The 22,480-nt window shown below is 43.0% G+C and overlaps 2 protein-coding genes across 4 annotated transcripts; one reads left to right on the top strand and one right to left on the bottom strand.

The window, feature by feature from the left end:
* Positions 1-1,206: 1,206 nt before the first annotated feature.
* DUSP3 (dual specificity phosphatase 3) lies at positions 1,207-13,819 on the bottom strand. Its single transcript, XM_038163262.1, has 3 exons — positions 13,661-13,819; positions 7,900-8,126; positions 1,207-2,945 (listed from the first exon to the last, which is right to left on the bottom strand). Exons 1-3 carry the CDS (start codon positions 13,780-13,782, stop codon positions 2,740-2,742), a joined length of 555 nt encoding a protein of 184 aa, XP_038019190.1. The 5' UTR covers positions 13,783-13,819; the 3' UTR covers positions 1,207-2,739.
* On the top strand, positions 13,764-22,219 carry LOC119712229 (ras-related protein Rab-18-B-like). 3 transcript variants are annotated; one of them, XM_038163247.1, is made up of 7 exons: positions 13,764-13,977; positions 14,064-14,119; positions 15,433-15,494; positions 17,983-18,055; positions 19,003-19,121; positions 20,233-20,299; positions 21,114-22,219. In XM_038163247.1, exons 1-7 carry the CDS (start codon positions 13,781-13,783, stop codon positions 21,287-21,289), a joined length of 750 nt encoding a protein of 249 aa, XP_038019175.1. In that variant the 5' UTR covers positions 13,764-13,780; the 3' UTR covers positions 21,290-22,219. The 3 variants fall into 3 exon arrangements, with proteins under 3 accessions (XP_038019175.1, XP_038019178.1, XP_038019176.1); XM_038163248.1 differs by having other exon boundaries at positions 13,786-13,987; XM_038163250.1 differs by lacking the exons at positions 15,433-15,494; positions 17,983-18,055.
* Positions 22,220-22,480: the final 261 nt, after the last annotated feature.

The raw sequence follows: 22,480 nt of genomic DNA, 5'->3' as shown, positions 1-22,480 counted from the left end.
TTGCTAAACCGATTTTGTTATACTGAGACAAACAGGCCAGAGTTACCCTAAGAGTGACCAGTGTCCCATGAAGTAAAAATTATCTTGAATGTAAGAACACATTCCCCTGTTCTGATTTTCAGTATTTCTTGACACTGACAACTACAGAAACATCACCATAAGGTAAACAGACTCAGTTTTAATGAACCATTCTGGTTTATTAAAGGTCAACAAAGGTCTAATGCCTAATGGTTTCTTAGCTCTTTAATGGACTGGAATTTTGACTTCCAAGTAACAGGTGAAAGATAAAGTGCATCCAATGTGAATTTCCCTTTCTGTTCCTTAATAGTGCAAATAGGTGTTAAGAATACATGGTGTGAGACAAGACAAAAAAAATGTTTATAGTAAAAATTTTTAAAGGGTTATTTATAAATTAGACTTCAGTATGAAAAGTCAGCATTGCAGAAAAGACCAGTAGTCCTGTTTCTAAAGCCACTACTCCTATTTCACACATGAAATTAGTGACTAGGAATTTTGAAGAAGCAATTAATCTACTCCTGATTAGATGGATCAATGGGAGAAAGCAAACAGGTGTGTAATTAGCTAGTGGAATTGATTAGTGCTCATTATTAGTGAACCACCCTTGTTCAGAGCAAGCACTGAATGCTGACTGACTGGAGATGTGACAGGGAACACCATGCAGTGTCCCTCCACTGCCACTTGAAGGACACAACAGAGAAAAGGCTCCTTGATGTGGCAGCTCCATCCTGTGGAAGGAAAACAGGAAGAGTGGAGCTCAAGCAGAATAATCTCCTCTGGATTTTAACTTCAAGAACTTTACCTTGCTGCACAGAGCCTCCACGGCCACTCCCACACCTCAAACCACACAAGCCCAAAACCAGCAGTGAAACACTGCATGCGTGGCCTTTGTGATTTCTGATTGCTGAACTGAGGAGACAAAACTACACCTGGGATCACATGTGCTACTAATAAATGTTTCTGTTTAAAACAGTGCCAAGATTTCTGACTCTAGAACTACATTAAAGCACAGGTGAGAATGAACAGTCACCCTGGTTTCTGATGGTTTAACCAACAATTAACCAACAATTCCAGTTTGCAGTGGGAGAGCATTTGCATGAATACAGTGCTGTAAATCACAGGTACACATTTTCACACGAAGTCAGGCACAGTGCAAACAAAGCCCCCTCTCCCAACACTCATTTCATCTGTAGTAAACAGAATCCAGCCATCATTTATTTGAACAGAATGTAAATATTTCCCATACAGGGTGGTACATTACAATGCTCATTTTTATTTCGTGATACCATGCAAGCAATCCAAAAATCAAGAGTGTTCTTCTGCAAACCGCTATGCAAGCACACCTGTGCTGGAAGGAATCTGCACGTGTGGTCATTCCATCTGTGACTGAACAGTGACAGTGAAGAAGAGATAAAGACACTGCAATTCCATACAAGCTTTGAAAGGCATTATAGTAGGATACTTAGAACTTAATTATACATCCACCACAAGCACTTCTAAATACTAATATTATTTCTTCCTTGTTCAAGTTCTTCCCTCATCATTTGCTCTTGACATTTTTTCCTAGTATGATTTTGAAATAAAAATAAAAGAGCATTTAATAACAGACTATTTCATGTCCATTGTAACAGAAGAGATAAAAAACTATTCTTGGAAACACAGTGTGCATCAAGCATGGGCTCTGAATGGCTTTACTCTCACACTGTGTATTGCATAAATCCACACAAAACACTGCATGCACTTCATTTTCCAAGTGAATGCATCTGTGCATTTGTACATGTGCTTCCCACTCCTTGAAGCTCCTACATTCAAACTTTAGGCACCTGTGTGCATGAAAAAGAAGCTTTAGAAATTAAAGTGCTCCTATTAAGAGTGAGTGAAGGGATGTGTTGGGGCTTTTGGGAGCTGGTGCTCTGGTTGATAGTGTAGGGATTAAATGTTTCTAAAATCCTGGGATATTCAGGGGAGTTGGAAAGAAAGGTTGGGCCTGGTAGGCCCTGGGAAAATGTTAGGCTTTAATGGATCACATGAAACTCCACCTGTATTTAATGACTATGATAAATTATATGATCGTTACATGATTAATTATATGATTGTTAAATGTGATGATTGTTTGGTAATTGGATATAATTATTGTTTAATTGTAGCAAGAATCATGAGAAATGATGTTTGGGGGGTTTGATGGAAATTAAAAGAATCCATGCTTGGATGAAATCAATGTATACAACAGAACAACGTAAGTTTAATAATTAATATATAGTTATATAATGATAAGGGTATAAAAATGTGCTCATCCTGAACTCATGGTTGGGTCTGTACCCCTGACACCCAGAGCTCTCCAATAAAAGCACCTGCATACAATCCTTCTGTGATTCTGTGTTCCTGAACACTAACATGGTGAGACTAAAGACAAAGCTTAAACAAAACACATTCAACGTCAGTGCAAACCACATGTGCTATGGATTCTGCAGGGGCTCTGAAATGTGGGTGAAGACAGCTGTTATCACTGGAGTTACAAACATCCCTTGATGGCAACAGCTCCAAACAGTGACACAATTTTGTCCCATCCTGAAAACATCACAGAGTTCCAGACGGACACTTTCACTAGACAAGCAGGAATTCTCGCTTTAGCCCGGTGGTGGAAATTCACATCTCTAAAGCGCCTCACCCATCCTCTAAAGCTCTGAGAAACCTAAAACAACACCACTGCGGCGCCGTGCTCTAGGCTTTGAGCTTGCCCTCCTTCAGCAGGCGCTCGTTGAGCTGGCAGAGCTGCCCGAGGAAGCCGTCGTTGGGGCCGATCTCGCGCTGCTGGCGCACGGCGCAGAGCGCGGCGCGCACGTCCATGCCCCGCCGCAGCATCAGGTAGGCGATGACCAGCGTGGGCGAGCGGCTGTAGCCCTCCCGGCAGTGCACCAGCACCTGGCCTGCGGGGAGACAGTCACAGCTCAGGGTTACGCTGCAATGGCTGGCTGCAAAGCAACAGGAAACAATAATAAGATTTTTTGCCGCTTCCTGCGGATGTGGCTGGCGAGACTCTGGAGGGATGTGCTGCCTCGAGCTTTCTTCGCGCCCGTGTGAAAAAGGCATACGATTGGCTCTTGTAGGAATGTGCCCCTTGTTGACAGAGTGACAAAACTCCTTAAAAAGGAAAAAAGGCCAGAAGTTTCTCTCCTCAATTAGCCAAAAAGACACCTCATAGGACCTGGGGGACTTCACCTCAAACTTAGGGATAGCTAACTGGACAGGAGCCAAAAAGTCCTGCCTGAGCAATTCACTAGAAAAAGAAAAGAACAAAGAAATGAATGGCTTTTGTGAGATGTTTTACCAGGGACAGGAGGGCCTCTTGCACCTGGCTCAGTTTTTCTCTGTAAAGAGTTTTGTTATTTTGCCTTTTATTAAAACCTTTTTGTTTCCAACACTCCCACAGAAGCCATCCTGCTGATTTTATGCCTTCTAAGGTAGCTGAGCTATCTTGGATGTGAAATACGTCTCCAAGAGCTTATGAGATGTGGCTCAAGGAGACCATACATCAGGCTCTTTATTGTAAATCAGGCAACCCCAACTCTGGGAATGATTGGCATCTGACTCCAAGGCTTTGGAATGCTGAAAGCTCACTTCATTAAAACTATATTATATTACATTATACTATACTATATCTATACTACAAAGAATCCTAAAGAAAACTCATGACTGTCTCCTGACAGTCAGGACACAGCTTGGACCTGATAGGCTAATTAACATAAACAATTATTGTATTTGCAGGGAATGCCCCAATGAAGGCAGGAATGATGAATCTGACTCCATGTTCTCAGAAGGCTCATTTATTACTTTATAATACTATATTATATTAAAAAATACTATACTGCACTATACTGAAGAATACAGAAGGGATACTTACAGAAGGCTAAAATGATAATAATGAAAACTCGTGACTCTCTCCAGACACAGCTTGGCCCTGATTGGCCAAAGAGTGAAAACAACTCACAGCAGAAACCAATGAAACAATCACCTGTGGGTAAACAATCTCCAAACACATTCCAAAGGAGCAAAACAGAGGAGAAGCAAATGAGATAAGAATTGTTTTCCTTTTCTCTGAGGCTTCTCAGCTTCCCAGGAGGAAAATCCTGGGTGAAAGGATTTTTTCAGAGACTGTGAATACCACAAACAATTCCACCAGAATTCAATCAAGCAATCACCTTGGGTAAACAATCTCCAGAACACATTCCACATGAGCACAAGACGAGCAGCAAATGAGATAGGAATTGTTTTTTCTTTCTCTGAGGTTCCTCACTGCGATTCCCAGGAAATCTCCTTGGGAAGTTGTGCCTGCTTGCTCTCTATTAAGAGAGCTGTGGCTACAGGCTCTTCACAAATATTAAAATGGAATGCAGCAGGTGCTTCCTCCATTGGTCAGTGTGGGATGTTTCTACTTGGTGGCCAATCGAGGAGGCAGCAGCTCTCGGACTCTCAGGGAGTCACAGAACTTTGTTATTCACTCCTTTCTATTCCTGCCTCGCCTTCTGATGATTCTTTCTCTCTGTTCTTTGTAGTATAGTTACAGTGTGGTCTTTTTAATGTAATATATCTCATAATATAATAAACCAGCCTTCTGAAATGGAGTCAAAATCTCTCCTTCCCTTCACCAAGTCCTGACTGCCCTGAAGACCCACGGCAGTATTTCTTGGGCTTGACAAGCTTTGCCCCTAAAGATGACCAGCATCAAAGAGCACAAATAAATGAAGTTTAAAATACACTGAAATTTAAATGAAGTTTAAAATACTCTGAAAACAAATATGCTGTTTGGCATGTACTGCATCTCTTCAAAGATACCCAGCCTTTCTGCTGCACTGCTACACTAACTGCATGCTGCACCACACCTGGCCACTCCTCTGGCTGTTTATGAAGCCACATCAACACTCAAGAAGATGAAGCTGCCTGCTCTGCAGAGACAAGAGGCAGAAATATCTAACCATGCTGTTTGTCAGCACCAATAAAATGCTTCCAGTTGACTGATGAGGGAACTCACTCTACATATTAGGTTGGCTGTATTCAGTTTGCAGGGCAACATTTTGGCGGTGGTGAGGCCACAGGGGTGGCTTCTGAGAGAGGATGCCAGAGGCTTCCCCCATGTCCAAAGAGCCAGAGCTAGCTGGATCCAGTGGTAGCACCTCTGGGGTAATATATTTAAAAAGGGGAAAAAAACCCTGCTGCACAACAGCAGGTGAATGAGAGGAGTGAGAATATGGGAAAAAAAACTCTGCTGCAGACACCCAGGTCAGTGAAAGAGGAGAGGGAATTCCAGGCACTGGAGAGAAGATCCCCCTGCAGCCTGTGGGAAGAACCATGGTGACCAGGCTGTCCCCCTGCAATCCATGCAGGTCCACAGCAGAGCAGACACCCCCTCACAGCCTGTGGAAGGCCCCATGCCAGTGCCAGAGCCAGGGGACATGCCCAGAGGAGGCCATGGCCCCATGGCAAGGCTGCACTGGAGCAGGACCTGTGGCTCCATGGATAGAGGAGCACATGCTGGAACAGGATTTCAGGCAGGATGAACCTGTGGAAGCCCTGCACTAAAGCAAACTGCCCCATGGAAAAAGGGATCCAGCCTGCAGCAGCTGCAGCCTCTGGGAAGGCCTCACATGGGAGAAGTTCTTGGATGTCCCCTGTGGGTGAGACTGGAGCAGGGTAACAGAACGAAGAGGAAGGTGCAGCAAAAACGTCTGATGAACTGACTGCAATCCCCACTCCCTTTCCCTTTGTGCTGCTTGGCATGAGGAGGCAGAGAAAACAGGGAATGAAGCTGAATGTGGAAAGAAAGGAGGGCAGAGGAAAGGTCTTTTAAGGTTTGGTTTTGTTACTCATCCCTCTACTCTGATTTAATTGGTATGAAGTGAAATTAACTTCCTGAAGTTGAGTCTCTTTTTCCTGTGATGGTAATTGCTGGGGGATCTCCCTGCCCTTATCTTGACCCAGGAGCTTTTGTTTTCTTTTTCTCCCCTGTCCAGCTGAGGCAGGGGTGTGCTGGCATGGCTTGGTGGGCACCTGGTGTCCAGCCAAGGTTAACCCACCACGTGGGCAAATCCTACAGTGAGGTATCCAGAAATAAAAGAGCAGGCCACGGCTCCCTTTGAGAGATCTAACCTGATTTTATTGTTTCTCAGCTTCTTCCTCTTTGACCTGCTCTTCCAGACACAGAAATTTTCTCCTTCCCAAATGCAGTGGGACATGTGGCCCCAATCTACTCTTCAGAGTAAATTGTTTTTTGAGACATGAAAACAGCTGAGCCATACAACACACCCTTATCATAACCACAACTTGCTTTGAATCACACCAACAGAAATCCTTTACCACATTTGCCTTGAACAGCAAAAGCTTCTCAGCTCAAGGTAAATCACTAGCATGGAAAAAGAGCTAAAACAATTAATTCTCAACATTTCTTGATAGCCTGTAGTCATAAATTGGCAAAATCTAGAGATTCTTGATTATATACATGGAAGAGAATTGACTTTTCAGCAAGTGGTCAGCAGCAAAAAGGTTTCTAGGCTGTCTCTGAGAAAGGCAGGGGCTGGAGGGCTGCCTTCCAGACCTGCAGGACACCAGACCTGCCTTCCAGAACTTCAGGCACTGCACACTAGAATGAAATTGAAGGAGAACACTATTCTACTCCTCTTCTCTTCACTATCCTCACTCTACACTTCAATGTCAAACAAAAGGAACAATTTGCAGTAGCCAGTTAATCTTAAAACTGACTCAAACATCACCCAGCTCCAAGGCTCCTCTTTGTTTACCACATCAAAAAAACAGTGGTGGGTGTGGTAAACAACTGCTCAGACTGAAAGAATCAGCAAATGGAATTGCTGCAAATCCAGATTGACTGAATTTACTGACCCTGAAAGTACTGAGATTAAACTGAGCAGGTACAGTCATGGCACAGCAAACCCTTCTCTCCTCTTGCAGCCTGTTTGAGTGAGTCACAGTGCTAACTGCAAGAGCTGCATTTAATTTTTGGAATTTTTCATACTCCACCAAACTGGATGTAGAATTCATTTCCATCTGTCAAAACCCACATCACAGCTCCAGAACCCCTTGGCCCATTTCAGAGAAAGAACTTCTGGAATTGTGGGAGTTCTCCTTCCTCCTATTCAATGCTCAGTCACGAAGCAAGAAGGAAATTAATCATGTGCAGAAATAACTGGAATGTTGAAATAGCTAGACAACACAAACACCATCTGTCCCACTGCACTGTGTCCTAGGATTAACACACTACGAAGAAATGTGGCAATAGACAACAATGCAAATATAACCTTCAACTTTCCTGCAATCCTAGCAAATAGAGGCAATCAACACAGAAAATAATGTAATGACTTAATGTAATAACAACTGTAAGGTGACAGTCTGTATTCTTACTGTACATTTGGAAAAACACCCCGTGTAGCAGGTTATGGGACTACTCCAGAGTACTTGCATTACTTATATCACTTCTGCCTTTAAATTGTCATTTCTAATGTCCTTAAACAACTTTTAGACCTTTAATTTATTTTTGTAAGAATTTTTTAGTAGAAAAGAAAAAAAGTAAAACATCTAAGGAAAAGTAAAAACATCTCTTCCCAGAAAGAAACTATAATAAGATGCAGCAGCTGTTCCCCATTTCAAAGTCACCCCTACAGAATTCCCTTTGGCGTGTACTGGAGACCTGCATGTAGAAACACAAGACTAAGCTGTGCCTTCTTGTGTCTTTGATTCAGGGCCTTTATCAGAATTTTTCACTTAGCTGTTCTGTGGATAATAAGAGCAAAGAAGCATTTTAAACAGCAAATGACTAAGAAACATATGCAGTGCACAGAAAACATGGTAGAAAGGTATTTCAGTTTGCCTTACCATCCTTCTGGGAAAGGGCTTTGTCAATAAAATCAGCTGCCTCCTCAAAGTAGCGACTGAGGTTAAATTCCTGTGTGTCATTAGCTTTAATGCCATGGTATCTGATGCCTGAGCCTTCATAGAACTCTGCATTAGTGTTCACATGCATGAATGATTTCCCCTCTGCTGCATTCAGAACATGGGTTATCCCCAGACGCTGCAGCCTCATTATGTTCTTGGCTATGAACCTGCATGACAGAAAGTGTCAAGAAAATGATTAGAATTTGGTGAATCATCTCAGTATTTAGGTATTGAGAACCAAACCCTTGGGTTTTTCTGTTAATAGATGCCAAACATACTGTGCCCCAAAGTGAATTAGCTACAGGTTATAAATTCACAAAAATACTCAGAGCCATGGTCCCTGCTTGTGCATGAGAGAATGCTGCTCTCCTGGCTGACACTGAGGAATGCACACATGAAGGTGAATCTGCATCTGTTAGATCCTGCTGTGGCATAAAATTCCAACTTTCTGAACATAAAATTCTGACCAAAGTAGGAAAATACTGGAGATGACAACACATTAACCTCTAAGATTAACAGTTATCCACATAAAACAATTAAAAAACCAGTCATAAAAAGCCTCTACTGTCAGGTACCAGGGCTGCAGAACCTGATAAGCAGTACTTTAGCAGGCAGCCCAGACAAACGGACACTTTAGGGGGCAATTTTCAGCACTGTGAAACAGCACTGGCTTCTTATCAGGCCACAAGAAGAAAGTAACAGAGTAAATGTTAGTTAAATCTTCAAAAGACTCCTCTGAGGGCTACTAAGAGGTGTATTCCTACACCCTGTGCTATTCAACACCTCTGCAGTCATGGACAGATCTGTCAAGGCTATGCAGAGGCCACCAACCCAGAGATATCACTCAGTCTTTTAATCCCAAATGTTACAATTTTCAGTGTCTTAGCTGAAATCAGTACCTGGATGTGAAAGAATCCAGATGAGTGATGTTTAAGATGCTGAAGTGTTTAAGAAAGCATTCAGTACTTTTAGGTACCAATGGATATTCTCTTACTTTCTAGTTATTATTTGACAGAAATATCCTGTTGGAAGTCCTAACACTTTCTGGAGCACAGAAGCTCCTAAACTGCACAAAAAGGGGGCTCAGCCTGTTCTCATTTCTGGAAAGAATGCTTGTAAGTGCCCACAGGGTAGGACTGGAAATGGAATATGTGACGTTTGCTCAGTAATCCTGCTGCTAAACACAACTCAGGAATGAGTATGATGGCATAATTCATTTGTAGTGAATGCATTTGTAGTGAAAGCTAAGCCCTTTCCAACTCCTCAGTTCTCCCAATAATTGTAGCAAAACCATGAGCTTTAGGTGGCTAAAAGTGACCTACCCTATTAGTGAACAGTTGAGCTGGATGATAATAATGATGCCTTTCAGGCTTGATGATGACAATTAATTAGATCCAGGAATAATGCCATGAGCTTTGATGAAAGCTCCAGGATGTAAAATGGCAAACAACCCTGCTCAGCAACACAACTGACCATGCACCAACCTGTGCTTGTGCCCTGGAATGCAATCTACAGTAAGAGGAGCTAAGCATTAGGTAATATCAGGAGAGCATTAACTCCTTTTTGCCATAACCCCACTACTTTTCATTCTAAGTCTGATTATTTCCATATGTCAGTTGCAATATCTGCCTCACTTTCCTGGAGGAAGGAAAAAAAAAAACAACCCATGTTTTATCACACTACGTGGTCTCCTAGTAAAATCTAAGCTCCACTGGTCAGCATCAGCAGAATGTGAGAGAAAGCTTGAGCTGAAGGGTAACTCAGTTCCTGCGCACTGTGTGAAAAGAGGTAACCTAGACTGTTTTTAAAAGCAGCTTTCAGTATGTCTTTAACTGGATATGGAAACAAATATTTTTTAAAAGCTCCTCACAGCTCAACTCATAAATTGCAAATACAAGAAGTCTTAATATTAAGCTGAGCTCCAGATGAGCATTTGTGCAGTATCATTTTGGACAAGTTTCTGTGAGATGGCAAAGCATCCAGGGCTTTTGGCTGGACACTTAGGTAATCTTAAAAAAATAAACACCCAAATTAGTTAGTTTACATCTATATGAATCTCTGAGTCCATTCACTCACAATTTTGATGTAATTCAAGGCCATGAACATCTTGAGAATTCCCTTCTTCCTGATGACTGCACACCCCTTAAATTCTAGTGAAAGCAGATGAAGATTTATGCATGACTGAAGCTTCTACATTTTCTGCTGTCTGTGCCAAGCAACTATGGCAATGAACCAAATATTTGTAAGACTTCATTACCCAAACAAATGCTGACAGATTTTCCATCTGGCAGGACATCATCTGTGCCAGGGGAGAAGTTTCAGTGTCTGGAGAATTCTGCTTTCAACACAAAAATCCTACAGAGCAAGGCCAAACCAAAAAGGGTTAATTCAGTGGTGAGTTCCTATGCTTAGTTGGGTGAGAATATGGTTTAATTAATATTATAAGATCAGCATATATCTGACTGTGCAGCATCAACAGGAACTCCCATCCTGAAATCATGGTTGAATGTGGCCAGACTGGCTTCCCTGGAGGCAAACTCACTCCCAGTGAACGATTCTTTTGCAGATTTTACAGATGATTTTCTTACACAGCTAGAGGTGAAAAAGAAAGAATTTGTATGCCATTTGTTTCTCCCTTTGCAAACAGTCCTTGGATCTCTCTCATCCTTAACATTTCATTCCAGCTGCATCATGTTGGATGGTGAAATCCTAGCTCCTTCAAATAGCAGAGAGATGCTAACATCAGCTTCATCTGGTTCCTGAAAGAAAACCACAGAATCTTGTCCATTCTCAATATGGAAGATTTAGAGTTCCTCATCCTGTGAGAAACACCAGTGAGAAGTGTTTCTTTTGAACAGAGATGAATTATTTTACCAGCCACAAAACACAGGTTTTGGAGAACCATTCATCAGCAATTTAGGATACACGAGGCTGTGAACTATTGGCATATGGAATTATAAACAAATAAACCAAGTTTTTAATGGCAAAAAATGCCAGCCTATTAACATAGTTTAATTTGCACTGTCCTGTCCATGCAAAATTGTTTCCTCACCAACACCTCCCTTGGAGTCACTGAATTTAATATTGATTTTGGGAGAATGCCCTCCATATTCCTTACAGCACACCTGCACTTCTAGCACATTAAAAACAAAGAACTGCTTCAGGGGTTACCCACATACATTAAAGCAGACAGAAAAAGTAAGACTGGGCATTCAAACCCAGAACATTTTTACCAAATACAGCTCTGGAGATAAGGCCAGAATTGTTACAGGTTTCCAGGCATCTGGGAAAAACCCCACAAATTCCCTTAGTCAGCAGTTCAGAAATCTAAGCCTGCTCATTTTCAGGTAAAACACTGGTTTTCACAAGAACGGGAGCTCTGGATAAAAAGCCTCCCACCCTCCAGTGTGCTGACTGCTCCCTCTTGTCCCCATTTTTGTGCCACCTGCAGCCCTGATAAAAATGAATTCTGTCCAACCCTTCTGGTCAGATGAAGATGTTTCACTGAAACACATCTCCACTTCTACAGAAACACAAAATGCTGTGCACTTGCAGTGCCTCCCAAATTGGTATTTTGTTACTGTTTGAGAAAGATGTAATTGTGCTACTCTGTCACCTACATAATTCTTGTTTTGCCTAATCTTCTTGAGAGGTCAGAATTGCCTATGGCAATATGGAAACCCGTAATTTAAAAAATATTTTATCATTTTATCTCTGCATTTTCATTAATTTTGACTTTCATGTATTGCCTGGAAGATCCATTACTTTGCTCTGCCTGCAACTTCAAGTCACTTGACAGATAAAATGTTATTTTACACTACGACCCAATTTAACCTCATCAGCCTCAATGTCTCTTCCTTGTCATTTTTATCTAAAGATGAGTTTCTCTTAAGGAGAGACAGCAGCAGTGCTGTGCAAAATATTCTCAAAGGTAACCAAAAGAAGTTTCTGAATCTCATTCAGAGTTTGAATTTTTTCTTGTGAGTTCCTGCTCAAGTTCTATTGCTTTCATATCATGTGTTGGCATTCCAACCCCCCTACTCTGGCTGCTCTGTGAAATTTTATTGTTATAAAATCTCTGTGGCTTGTTATCCAAATGTGACCCTATATTGCATACAGCAAGAGGAAAAAAAGCTGGACATGAAGCTCAAAATGATGTTGGAGATTCATGTTCTTTCAGAATGACTAATATAGCAAATGCTGCTTACAATGCAGAATGTACCACAGCTCCACTTGATACAAAATATCCTCTTAAGAATTAATATTATTTCCAGTTAGAGAATATCAAAGTTCACCATGCAGTGACCAAATTTTAATGGAAATCCATCTATCCAACTAGACCTCAGCATTACCTTAACTCTCTGTGAATGATTCAAAGATATTACTGCCTCTTAAGTCTTGACAAATTAAGTAGATGATCTGTTCCAATTGTGAAATAGTTTTTTCAGCCACAAAGTTATTTCTTACTTTTAGCAGCCCTCCACAATTTTTCAGCATTCTTTTAAAAACACTGACAATACAACTGCATGTTTTCTGCTTGTCCAACCAGCAGCTAAACTGTTCCTGTGCTACAGATATTTCTGAAAAAATAAAAAAAATACATAAAAAGTCTTTCTCAATGGTCAGTATTTCCACCAGAAAGAGATTTCCCACTGTGCAACTTATACATGCATTATCTTTTCCTAGACACCCTTGCATGTAAACATTATTAAAGTCCCTACTCTATAATTAAAATAAATTACTGAACAATGAAAACAGCTCTGTAGCAGCTAGCTACCTTCAAAGTTATTTTAAAATTATTTACTGCACAAATCAGCTTGCAAGCTATGACTTCCTTTTTTTTTTTTTTTTTTTTTTTTTTCCCAGGAAAAAACTGCTACTACTGTTTTGTAGTAACTACAAGTATGAAGGAGATGGTGGCTGTCAGACACCAGGCTGGCTACTCAATGATTTCAGTCCCATCTCTAGATGTGCATGTCCTGGCAGTAATAGATATATTTTGGTTTGGCTTAAAAGTAAGTTAGTGACTACCTATGGTCTTGACTTGTACTTCTTTAGGACGTAAGAACCTAAAATAAGTACAGGAATCCAGTGTAATACACATGTATTTAAAAAAACAATTAAAAATTTCCGATTTAACAGGGAAGAAATGCACAGAGATGGAACAAAAAGGGGAAGGAGAATCAGCAGGATAGGACGCGATAACTGAACCTACGACGTGGTGTAAAAAAATAGAGATCCAGCAGATCCCGTCCTGCAGCCTGACTGCCCCCGGCTCGAGGCACCGGGAGCTGCTCGGGGACCGCCCTGCGCCTCACGGCCCGGCCCGGTCCCCCCACACACCGCACCCGGCCCCTCCGCACACCGCACCCGGCCCGGCCCCGTCCCCCCACACACCGCACCCGGCCCAGCCCCTTCGCACACCGCACCCGGCCCGGCCCCTCTGCCCGCCGGGCACCGCACCCGGCCCGGCCCCTCCGCACACCGCACCCGGCCCGGCCCCTCCACACATCGCACCCGGCCCGGCCCCTCTGCCCGCCGGGCACCGCACCCGGCCCGGCCCCTCCGCACACCGCACTCAGCCCACTCAACTCAGCCCAGCCCAGCCCAGCCGGCCCGGCCCCTCCGCCCCCCGCGCTCGGCCCCCGCCCGGGCCGGGCCTGCCCCGCGGCCCCGGCCGGCCCCGCTCGGCGGCACTCACGCGTTCCCCACGTGGATGCGCGGCACCACCTCGTTGCTGTGCGCGCTGGGCAGGCTGTAGCAGCCGCTCCCGTTAGACAGGAGCTCGTTCAGCTCCTCCACCGAGAGCTGGTAATCGCCCATGGCCGAGCCCTTGGCGCTGCGGCTCCAGCCCGGCCCGCTCCCGCCCCGCCCGGCCCCAGAGGCGGGGCCGCGGCAGCAGCCGGGAGGAGCGGGCGGCTGCTCGGGGAGCGGCGGCGGCGGCTGGCCCGGAGCGCTGCGAGATGGAGCCCGCCGGCCTCACCCTGAAGCTGCTGCTGCTCGGGGACAGCGGCGTGGGCAAGTCCAGGTGCTGCTGCTGCTGCTGCGGCCCGGGCGGGGCCCCGGGCGCGGCCCCGGGCTGAGGCCGCTCTCTCTGCCCGCAGCCTCCTGCGCAGGGTCACGGACGGAGCCTTCGAGCCGCGCCTGACACCCACCGTCGGTGAGCCGGGGGTCCGCTGCTTCTTGCTGGGTGTCAATAAGGAGAATTTATTCCGTAATTAAAATACAGTCGTAACGAGGCTGCGAGCACAGATCAGATCGGCGCTGCACCAGGCTGACAGCGTCGGTGACAAGGGGGGGCATTTTTGCTCACTCTCCTCTGTATATTACAGAGACAGCTCTCACAAAGTCTTTTTTTACACAGTTCTAAGCGCTGAGCGGTGTCGGGAGGGTTTCTTGATTTCTTATCGATGATCTTTTAGCAAATTCATGTAGTTTTTCCTTTCTTGCTGCTGCTCTTGCTGAGAGTTTCCCGAAACTGGTAAATAATTCACTTTATTAGAGGAAAAATCTTTTGCAGTATACATTCTAGGAGACACATACTTATTTTATCCATGATGCATATCGAATGCACATTGCTGGGGTTAGGTCAGAGGAGTAATCCTCTGCAATCTGCATTCCTGGAGATGAATATTCAGGCTAGGATCTTGGTGCATATCGCTGTAATCTCATCAGAGGGAATTTTCCCGGAACCCTCTTTTGGTATGCCACGATTTTCAACAGGCGAGATTATCTGAGATGCGTTAGAAAGTCTCTTTTCCCAGCCCAGCTGTCGAAGGAGTCAGGACTCTTCGGCTGTAGTTTTCAAGGTTGTTTATTATTTCTTTTCTCTTACATTCTTTCTCTGGCCTGCCGAGATCTGTTCAGCAGGTCAGCCAGAGGCACACTGCCCTCCTCCTGGGCTGATGTCTTTTATACTAAAAACTACGTGTAGTTTATTTATATTTATGTTCCAATACCTATCACCTATGTGAGACAGTCTCTAAACCCATCTAAAAGTGCCAACATCACCCCGAACACGGAGGTTAGAAAGAAGAAAGGACAGGGCACACCCAAATTCCTCCATCTTGGGACCCCGAACCTCCATTCTAAAAATCCCAAAACTTTATTTTTCACCCTGTGACAATTACTATTATACTGCTTAAACTTTTGTGACTTTTATTCCCCATACAAAGTTGGTCATTTGCTCCATGGGTCAGAGTCAAGGGCACAGGTGCCTTTGGCTGCATGCCAGGGTCTCAGAGCCCCCTGCCAGCCCCTGGAGCCATCCAGGACAGTCAGCAGGATGTCCTGGGTTCTGACAAGACTACTGTAACCTCAGCACGATTTTATACATATCATCCATCACACTGGGCTGCTTCTTGCTGGGCTGCTTCTTTTTGTGGTCAGGAGCTGGGATGGTGTGGATGTAGGGGGCTGCCAGGGTGGGCATTCCGCAGCTCCTTCTGACCAGCCTCCCTTTCTGACTCTCAGGTATTGATTTTAAAGTGAAGAGAATGCTGGTGGAGGGGCGTGCAGTGCAGCTGGCCATATGGGTAGGTTTTGTTCCATTCAGATGGGAGTGTGTTGGGTTTTGAGAGGTGCACAAGCTTCAAGAGCTGCTTTTTTTGTGGTTTCCTCGCTTCCTTCCTGCTCCTCCTCTCTCTTTGCTGAAGTCTTCCGCTCATTGAGCTTTTATGTAGAGTGATCGCAGAGCAGGAGCTGCAGGCAAACAAAAACTCTTCTAAAGGCTTCCTTAGTCAAGGGTTGGCACTTCCTTCCGTTCCAAAATGGGAAAAATGCTCATTGCTTGTTTTTAAAATGTTAAAAGTTTAATAGTAATAAAATGGTTATAAAAATAGTAATATAGAGTCATAAAAATTTGGACAATTGAGTTTAGGACAACACAAGACAATAAAAACAAAAAGTTATGCACAGTCCGGGTGCCTTTTCTGGGCGAAACAAGCCCGAAAAAGGACCCACGTTCACAGAGGATTAACCCTTAAAAGCAACAGCCTGTTGCATATTCATACACCTCATACATGAGGCATAAATTCCATTCAAAGAAAGGATTCTGTCTGGTCAGTGCCAGCTTCTTCCTCTGAATCCTGATGGTGTCTTCAGGGCTGAGCGAGGTGGGAGAACTCGATAAGAGAGTGATAAATTCTCTTTGTCTGAAAGATTTAGGTGTCCTGTGGCTGCTGTCTCTGAGCGAGTCCTTTCTTTAGAAAAAAAAGTATCTTCCATAGCAAAGCTTCTATTTTAACATTATGTTATAACCTAGAACTGTATTTTACACACTACTTGAGAAAATCAATACAGCATAACTTTAGAACATAACACATATAATATTCATTTTAATATTTGCAAAAAGCCAATCATAACATAGGCATTTTTCACAAAAGGTATTTTAGGAGTGTTGGGATTGATCCCACCTCGGACAAATCCAAACCCATCCCTGGGAGAGAGGCGCCTGCATGAGCCAGGAGCACAGAAATGCAGTAAAGCAGAGCAAGGTGATGCTCTGGGTGATGAGCTGGGTGACTGGCTCAAACACTGAGTGTGCCAAACCACAGGCAGGAAATACTGCTGCTTCAAAGATAACTGAACTGAATTTATTTTAAATAAAAAAAGACAGATGTCATGCTGCAGGCTGTTGAGTGGATGGATTATTAGCTTTGTAGCTATCACAGGGTGGTTTTCTGGTGATAAGGCTAACCAGGGGTTGTGCTGTGTTCTTTTCCCCGTGATGTTTTTACACCAAGTCCCTGTGGTATACATGAAAGGTATTTTAGGAGTGTTTGGATTAACCCCACCTCAGGCAAAGACAAACTGTGGAGAGAGGCTCCTGCATGAGCCAGGAGCACAGAAATGCAGTAAAGCAGAGCAAGGTGATGCTCTGGGTGATTGCCTGAAGGGGGTGTGTAGCAGCTCTGCTTTATTTTGGTTAAAGTCATGCCAAAAAACCCCACCAACTTTTCTTGAACTATTTAAAAGTTGATTCAGATTAACTGGGAAACCTCAAGCATTTTTCCTGAACTTCCTGATGCTGTATTTTCAGCATCTGCAGACTGAAATGAGATTGCAGCTGTGTGGTCAGGATTATTTATATTATAAGACAAACATTAAATTCTTCTAAGTGGAGTGAAAGAGCCTTAGGAAGGAGAGATTTTATGTGTATTATCATAGGTATTGAGAAAGAAAATGCCATTACTAATTAAGTAATTGAGACTAAAATACAATCTCCCTACTAACAGTGAGTCAAATTAGGTAAGTACAGTCCCAAATTTAGTTTCCTTTTTTTTTAAACAAAGAATAAATAAATTACAGTATCGTAAGTATGAATAAAATACAATATAGTTAGTCTGTCAATTGCAAGCTGTACATAAAAGGAAATAAATTTTTTTCAAAAAATAATATTTGTGTGATTTGTTGCCTCTTTATTGTTTGTTTTGAATTTCATATTGTACTTAGTACCTCACTTATCCTTACTTATCCATGAGTATTGCAGTAATAATTGAATGACATTACTGATTTTAAATTCTTGCCTACTTAGGTTCATAGCAGTCTTGAAGTAGTTCTTTCTAACTGGATTTGTCTGGTGGTAAAGGAGCAGAGGGAGATGTTTGGAACCTCTCAGTCTCCTTTCCTGCAGAGTCTCTCCCTGGAAAATCAGTTACTCCTCATCTCAGTTCAGCTGGTTTTAAACCCATCTGAGTGGCTGCTTGCCTTCTGTGCATTTCTCCGGAGTCCCTTTTACTTTGCTGTTGTCTCACTCAAGTTCCAGGTGTCTGTTTGTCCTTTTAATTCCAGTCAGGTCCTCTCCATGCTTTTCTCCCACTCCTGAACCATTTTCTGCTGCTGTTTCCTGACTGCTTTCCTCATTCTCACATTTTAATATTTCACGGATCCTTATGGCTCAGGATTAACAATTTTTAAATTTTAAATTTGCTCATCTTGTTTAATTTAAAATACCTTTTTTTTTTTTTTTGTTCTAAATGTATTTATGTTGTGTGTTTGGGGTTTTTCCCCCTCCCTCTGTAGGACACAGCAGGACAGGAGCGTTTCAGAACAGTGACTCCCAGTTACTACAGAGGAGCTCAAGGGGTTGTTTTAGGTATGAAATAAATGGAAGAAAAGTATGATTACAGACATTGTGGTCTTTATTTCTCCTAAATGTGCATGTCCTTGCGAAAGGAGGTTATCCAAGAGAATCAGAGGAATAATTATGGCTTTTACAACATTACTGCTCATTAGCTCCAACACTGGCTCTGCAAAACCACAGGCAGGAAATACTGCTGCTTCAAAGTATTGTAAATTAAAAAGACAGAGATGTCATGCTGCAGGCTGTTGAGTGGATGGATTATTAGCTTTGTAGCTATCACATGGGTGGTTTTCTGGTGGTAAGGCTAACCAGGGGTTGTGCTGTGTTCTTTTCCCCATGATGTTTTTACTTCTTTTTTTTTTTTTTTTCCCCAGAAACTATTGGTGTGATTATTGTGATTGTGGTAAGACTTGAGGTTTGTACACAGACAAAGCCCCTTCTGTGAGACAACAGCAGCAATTAGAAAACAAAGGGGTTCTTCCTTTCAGGATTTGTGAAGGCTGATCTTAACTTTGCTGTACAAAATATTCTTTCTATGATTTTTAAACCTTAGTGATTTATGTAAATGCAGTTATTAAATTACCAGTGCCCAAAAGTAGCTTTGAACTCAGTCCATGTTTTAGCAGCAGCGTGTGCATGTACTTATACATAAAATTAAGTGACAAAATACCTATTTTAAAATATTCTGTCTGGCCCAGTTCAGCACTACCAACAGGTAGAATATTTCTGTTGGTTAATCTGATTTTCCCTCGCAGAGGTGCTTGTGTTCTGTGATCGTGAGCTGACTTTGGGTGAGCACAGGAGGAGTGTGTGGTTGATGCCCCTTGCTGTAGTTCTCTACTACCTTTTGTTTTTTCCAGGCAGTAGTTAGGAAGTGTGGATGGATGAAGTTCTGTCACAATGAAGGAAATGTTGTCCAAGACTCTACAGCTGTTAATCTCCTTTTCCTCTGTTCTCAGTGTATGATGTTACAAGAAAAGCCACTTTCACAGGGCTGGGAAGATGGCTGAGTGAGCTGGAAATGTATGCCACCTCCAGCAGCACTGTGAAGATGTTGCTTGGCAATAAAACTGATAAGGTCAGTTTGGGAATGCATCCTTTTCCATCCTTCCCTGGGTTATTTATTCATCACAGTGTGGAAACGTGAGGTGAGGGCTGTAACACAGCTGTTGTGTCAGGAGGTAATTCACTCTGCAACTCACTTGGGAAGCTCCACTTCTGCCATTTTAGAAGCAGATATTGCTAAAGATTTTAATGGCAGCTTTCCTGGAGAGATGCAGTTGATGATATTCCATGAAGATATTCCAAGGGTCTGTCCAAAAGCTGTCTAACACTGAATTTACTGCAGCACAGCTGCTGCTTTCTGAGCAGGCTGTTGGACGGGGTGGGGAAGGGGAGCTCAGCTCTGTGGCTGGCTCTGGAGCGTGGCTGTGAGGTGCACTGCTTGCTGGTTGTTTCTGGGCTCTTCTGACACATTTAGATGCCTGTGGCACAGTGAGGTGCTCTGCTCTTGCCTTGCAAGGAGAGGATTGAGTGGCTCTGCTGGGCTGGGCTCTCCTCTGCCCCTCCCAGTGTGCCCAGTTTCAGAACCTGGGCCTTTCTGCTTCTGCTTGATTCAGAGCACAGCAACACATTCAATTCCTGCTGGCTTGGCACATGCTGTGCTTCTGGGCTGTGCTGGACTTGGAGGATCCTGGTGGGTCCCTTTCAGCTCAGGAGATTCTGTGGTTTGATGCTGCTTCTGTTCAGTTTGACCCCCTAACAGCCAGCCTGGCAGGGAGCTACAGAGTGGGAAAATCCAGTTGATTAATACATATCACAGATGTTTTTTCCTTTCAACAAAACCTCATTTTTGAGGTAATTCACTCTGCCGCTCACTTGGGAAGCTCCACTTCTGTCATTTTAGAAGCAGATATTGCTAAAGATTTTAATGGCAGCTTTCCTGGAGAGATGCAGTTGATGATATTCCATGAAGATATTCCAAGGGTCTGCCCAAAACCAGTCTAACACTGAACTTACTGCAGCACAGCTGCTGCTTTCTGAGCAGGCTGTTGGACAGGGGAGCCCATTTTTGGGCTCAAAAACCTCATTTTTGAGGTTATGTTCTCGTTTTAGTGCTGCTTTCTGGGTACTTTTTTAAAGTGGCAAGTGTAACTTATTTCAGTCATGTTCTTCATCTGTCTCTGCAGCCTGACCGTGAAGTGGAGAGAAAAGAAGGGCTCCAGCTTGCCAGGAAACACTCACTGCTTTTCATAGGTGTGAACCTCTGGGAGAAAAACTTCCACATTCAGATGTTTATTTTGGTATTGCCAAGCATGAATGTACAATTGTATTTCAGTTTGATGGGCTGTTAAACCTTTTTTTAAAATACCTAATTAACATGGCTTCCTTTTGCTGTAATTCACATGCAGGGATGTAGGTTTCAGCTTCTGCATTGACCAGAAGCACTTTTTTTCTGAAACAGATTTACTGCATACGCTGTACAGGCATGAATTTGATGTTCTCTTGAAACTAGCAGGATTTTTAAATTCAGAGCCCAGAAGACTGAAATTTTCCTCCTTACTGGTGCCTGCAAGGACCTTGGCTGGTCTTTCATTTCCAAGTTTCTGTTGCAGCTACATAAAAGACAATATTCTTAGAGCAACAATAAAATGTACAATGTGAAGCTACAAAGGTGGGGAACAGAGTTTCTAAAGAGAAAGCTTCTTGAAAAGATTCCTAGGATAAACTGAAACACATAGGGGATTGCATGCAATTCCCTCTGTATTCTTTGTTTCTCAGCTTTGTTATGGAATAATTATCTTCCACATTTACTGTCACAACCTGAGAGCAATTTCTTTTTCTCCATTATGGAGAAAATGGGCAACTGTGGATTTCTTTTTGGTGGAAAATGTGGTACTTCAGGCTGGGATGTATTTCTGTTTATCCTATTCAACTTAAGTGCACCTTTAAGAGAATGGAGAGGAGGCTCACTCATTAAAAAACTCCCATCTTCTCTCTGCTCCCAAAATACATTTTTTAAAGTGGAATATACTCCCTGCAAATAAAATATTTTTCCCCCTTCCTCCAGAGACCAGTGCCAAGACACAGGATGGAGTGCACCATGCCTTTGAGGAGTTGGTCCTAAAGATCCTGCAGACTCCAGATCTTTGGGATAAGGGCACAGGGAAGAAGGGAGTCCAGCTCACGGAATCATCAGCACAGCAGAATAAAGGGTTCTGTGGTGCCTCCTGTGCACTTATTTAAATGTACAGGTGGCTATTCTGCCTGGCTGGAGGGAACTTGGAAACAAAAAGGGGTGGGGATGGGATTCCAAGCACCAATCTGTGCAGTGTTTGCTGTGCCATCAGTTGTGCAGATCCAAAACACAAACTCATTAGCAAAATACATTTTTATTCATTCACAAAATACAGTTTCTCCTTCCCTTTTGCACAACTGCCGTCTGCAGGTATTTTTTCTGGTAGCTCTCAGATTTTTCACTATTAAATCATAGTGCTGCTTTAGAGAATTGTGCTTTTGCTGTATGACATTCACCATGGACTTTAGCTGGAATTCCTGTCCTAGCATAAATAAGGTAGTATTCAATTCTGGAATATTATTGAGAAGCTTCTCTTCCTTGGGATGGCATGGGAGGCTTTGAGGCACCCCAGTTACCTTCCTGTGGTTACTCAGCAGGGGTTTGATCAGTGGACAGAGTTTCCTGATTTTGGATGGTTTTAAAAAGTCAAAATTGCTGCATGTCCCCAGACAGTAAGCTGAGTTCCTGGGTAATTTTAGGGCTGCGATGAAGAGGATGTGCATTTAACACTTGTCAGGAGCAGTGCAGGGCACTGCAGGTGACGCTGTGCTGTTCTCTGCACTGAGGAGCAGGGATGAGCTGCACTCATCATTTTGGGCTGCCACACCATGGCTGTGGTTTTGCAGTCACTGAGAGTCTCTGCAAAACCTTGTCCTCTTCCAGCAAGCACAGATAAAATTGAAAATGTTATCAGAATTGATAAAAACGTTATCAGAAACGGATAAAACTCAATTTCACAGAAAATGTGCTGCCTGTGGGAGACTTTGCACTCGGGTGAGTCTGTCACCAGTCCCACTATGAAGTTACATTTTTGTCTTTTACCTTTTAATGCCAGTATTGTATTTTGCTAACTTACATTAAAATAACTGAAAATTTCAGATGTAACTTGTGCCTTGCTTCTGTTAATGCTTATTTCTACTATTTAGACTATGTTAGATCATAAAGCAAACATAGAGCTTTATTTACTGCTGGTCATGTAAAATATTTTAACATGTTATGATAGCAACCTTGCTTTAAATAAATTCTGACCCTCAGCTTTTAAACTTAAATCTGAATCTTCTAAATATGTTTCTGTCTTGCAGACTCTAAAAATCTGTTTGTAACCTGAAATACAGACCTAGGGTGAGATCAGTCTGGCC

Source organism: Motacilla alba, chromosome 27 (assembly GCF_015832195.1).
Source record: "Motacilla alba alba isolate MOTALB_02 chromosome 27, Motacilla_alba_V1.0_pri, whole genome shotgun sequence".
Classification (NCBI taxonomy): Eukaryota; Metazoa; Chordata; class Aves; order Passeriformes; family Motacillidae; genus Motacilla; species Motacilla alba.
The sequence above is the reverse complement of the archived record's forward strand: the minus strand, read 5'-3'. Positions and strand labels throughout refer to the sequence as shown.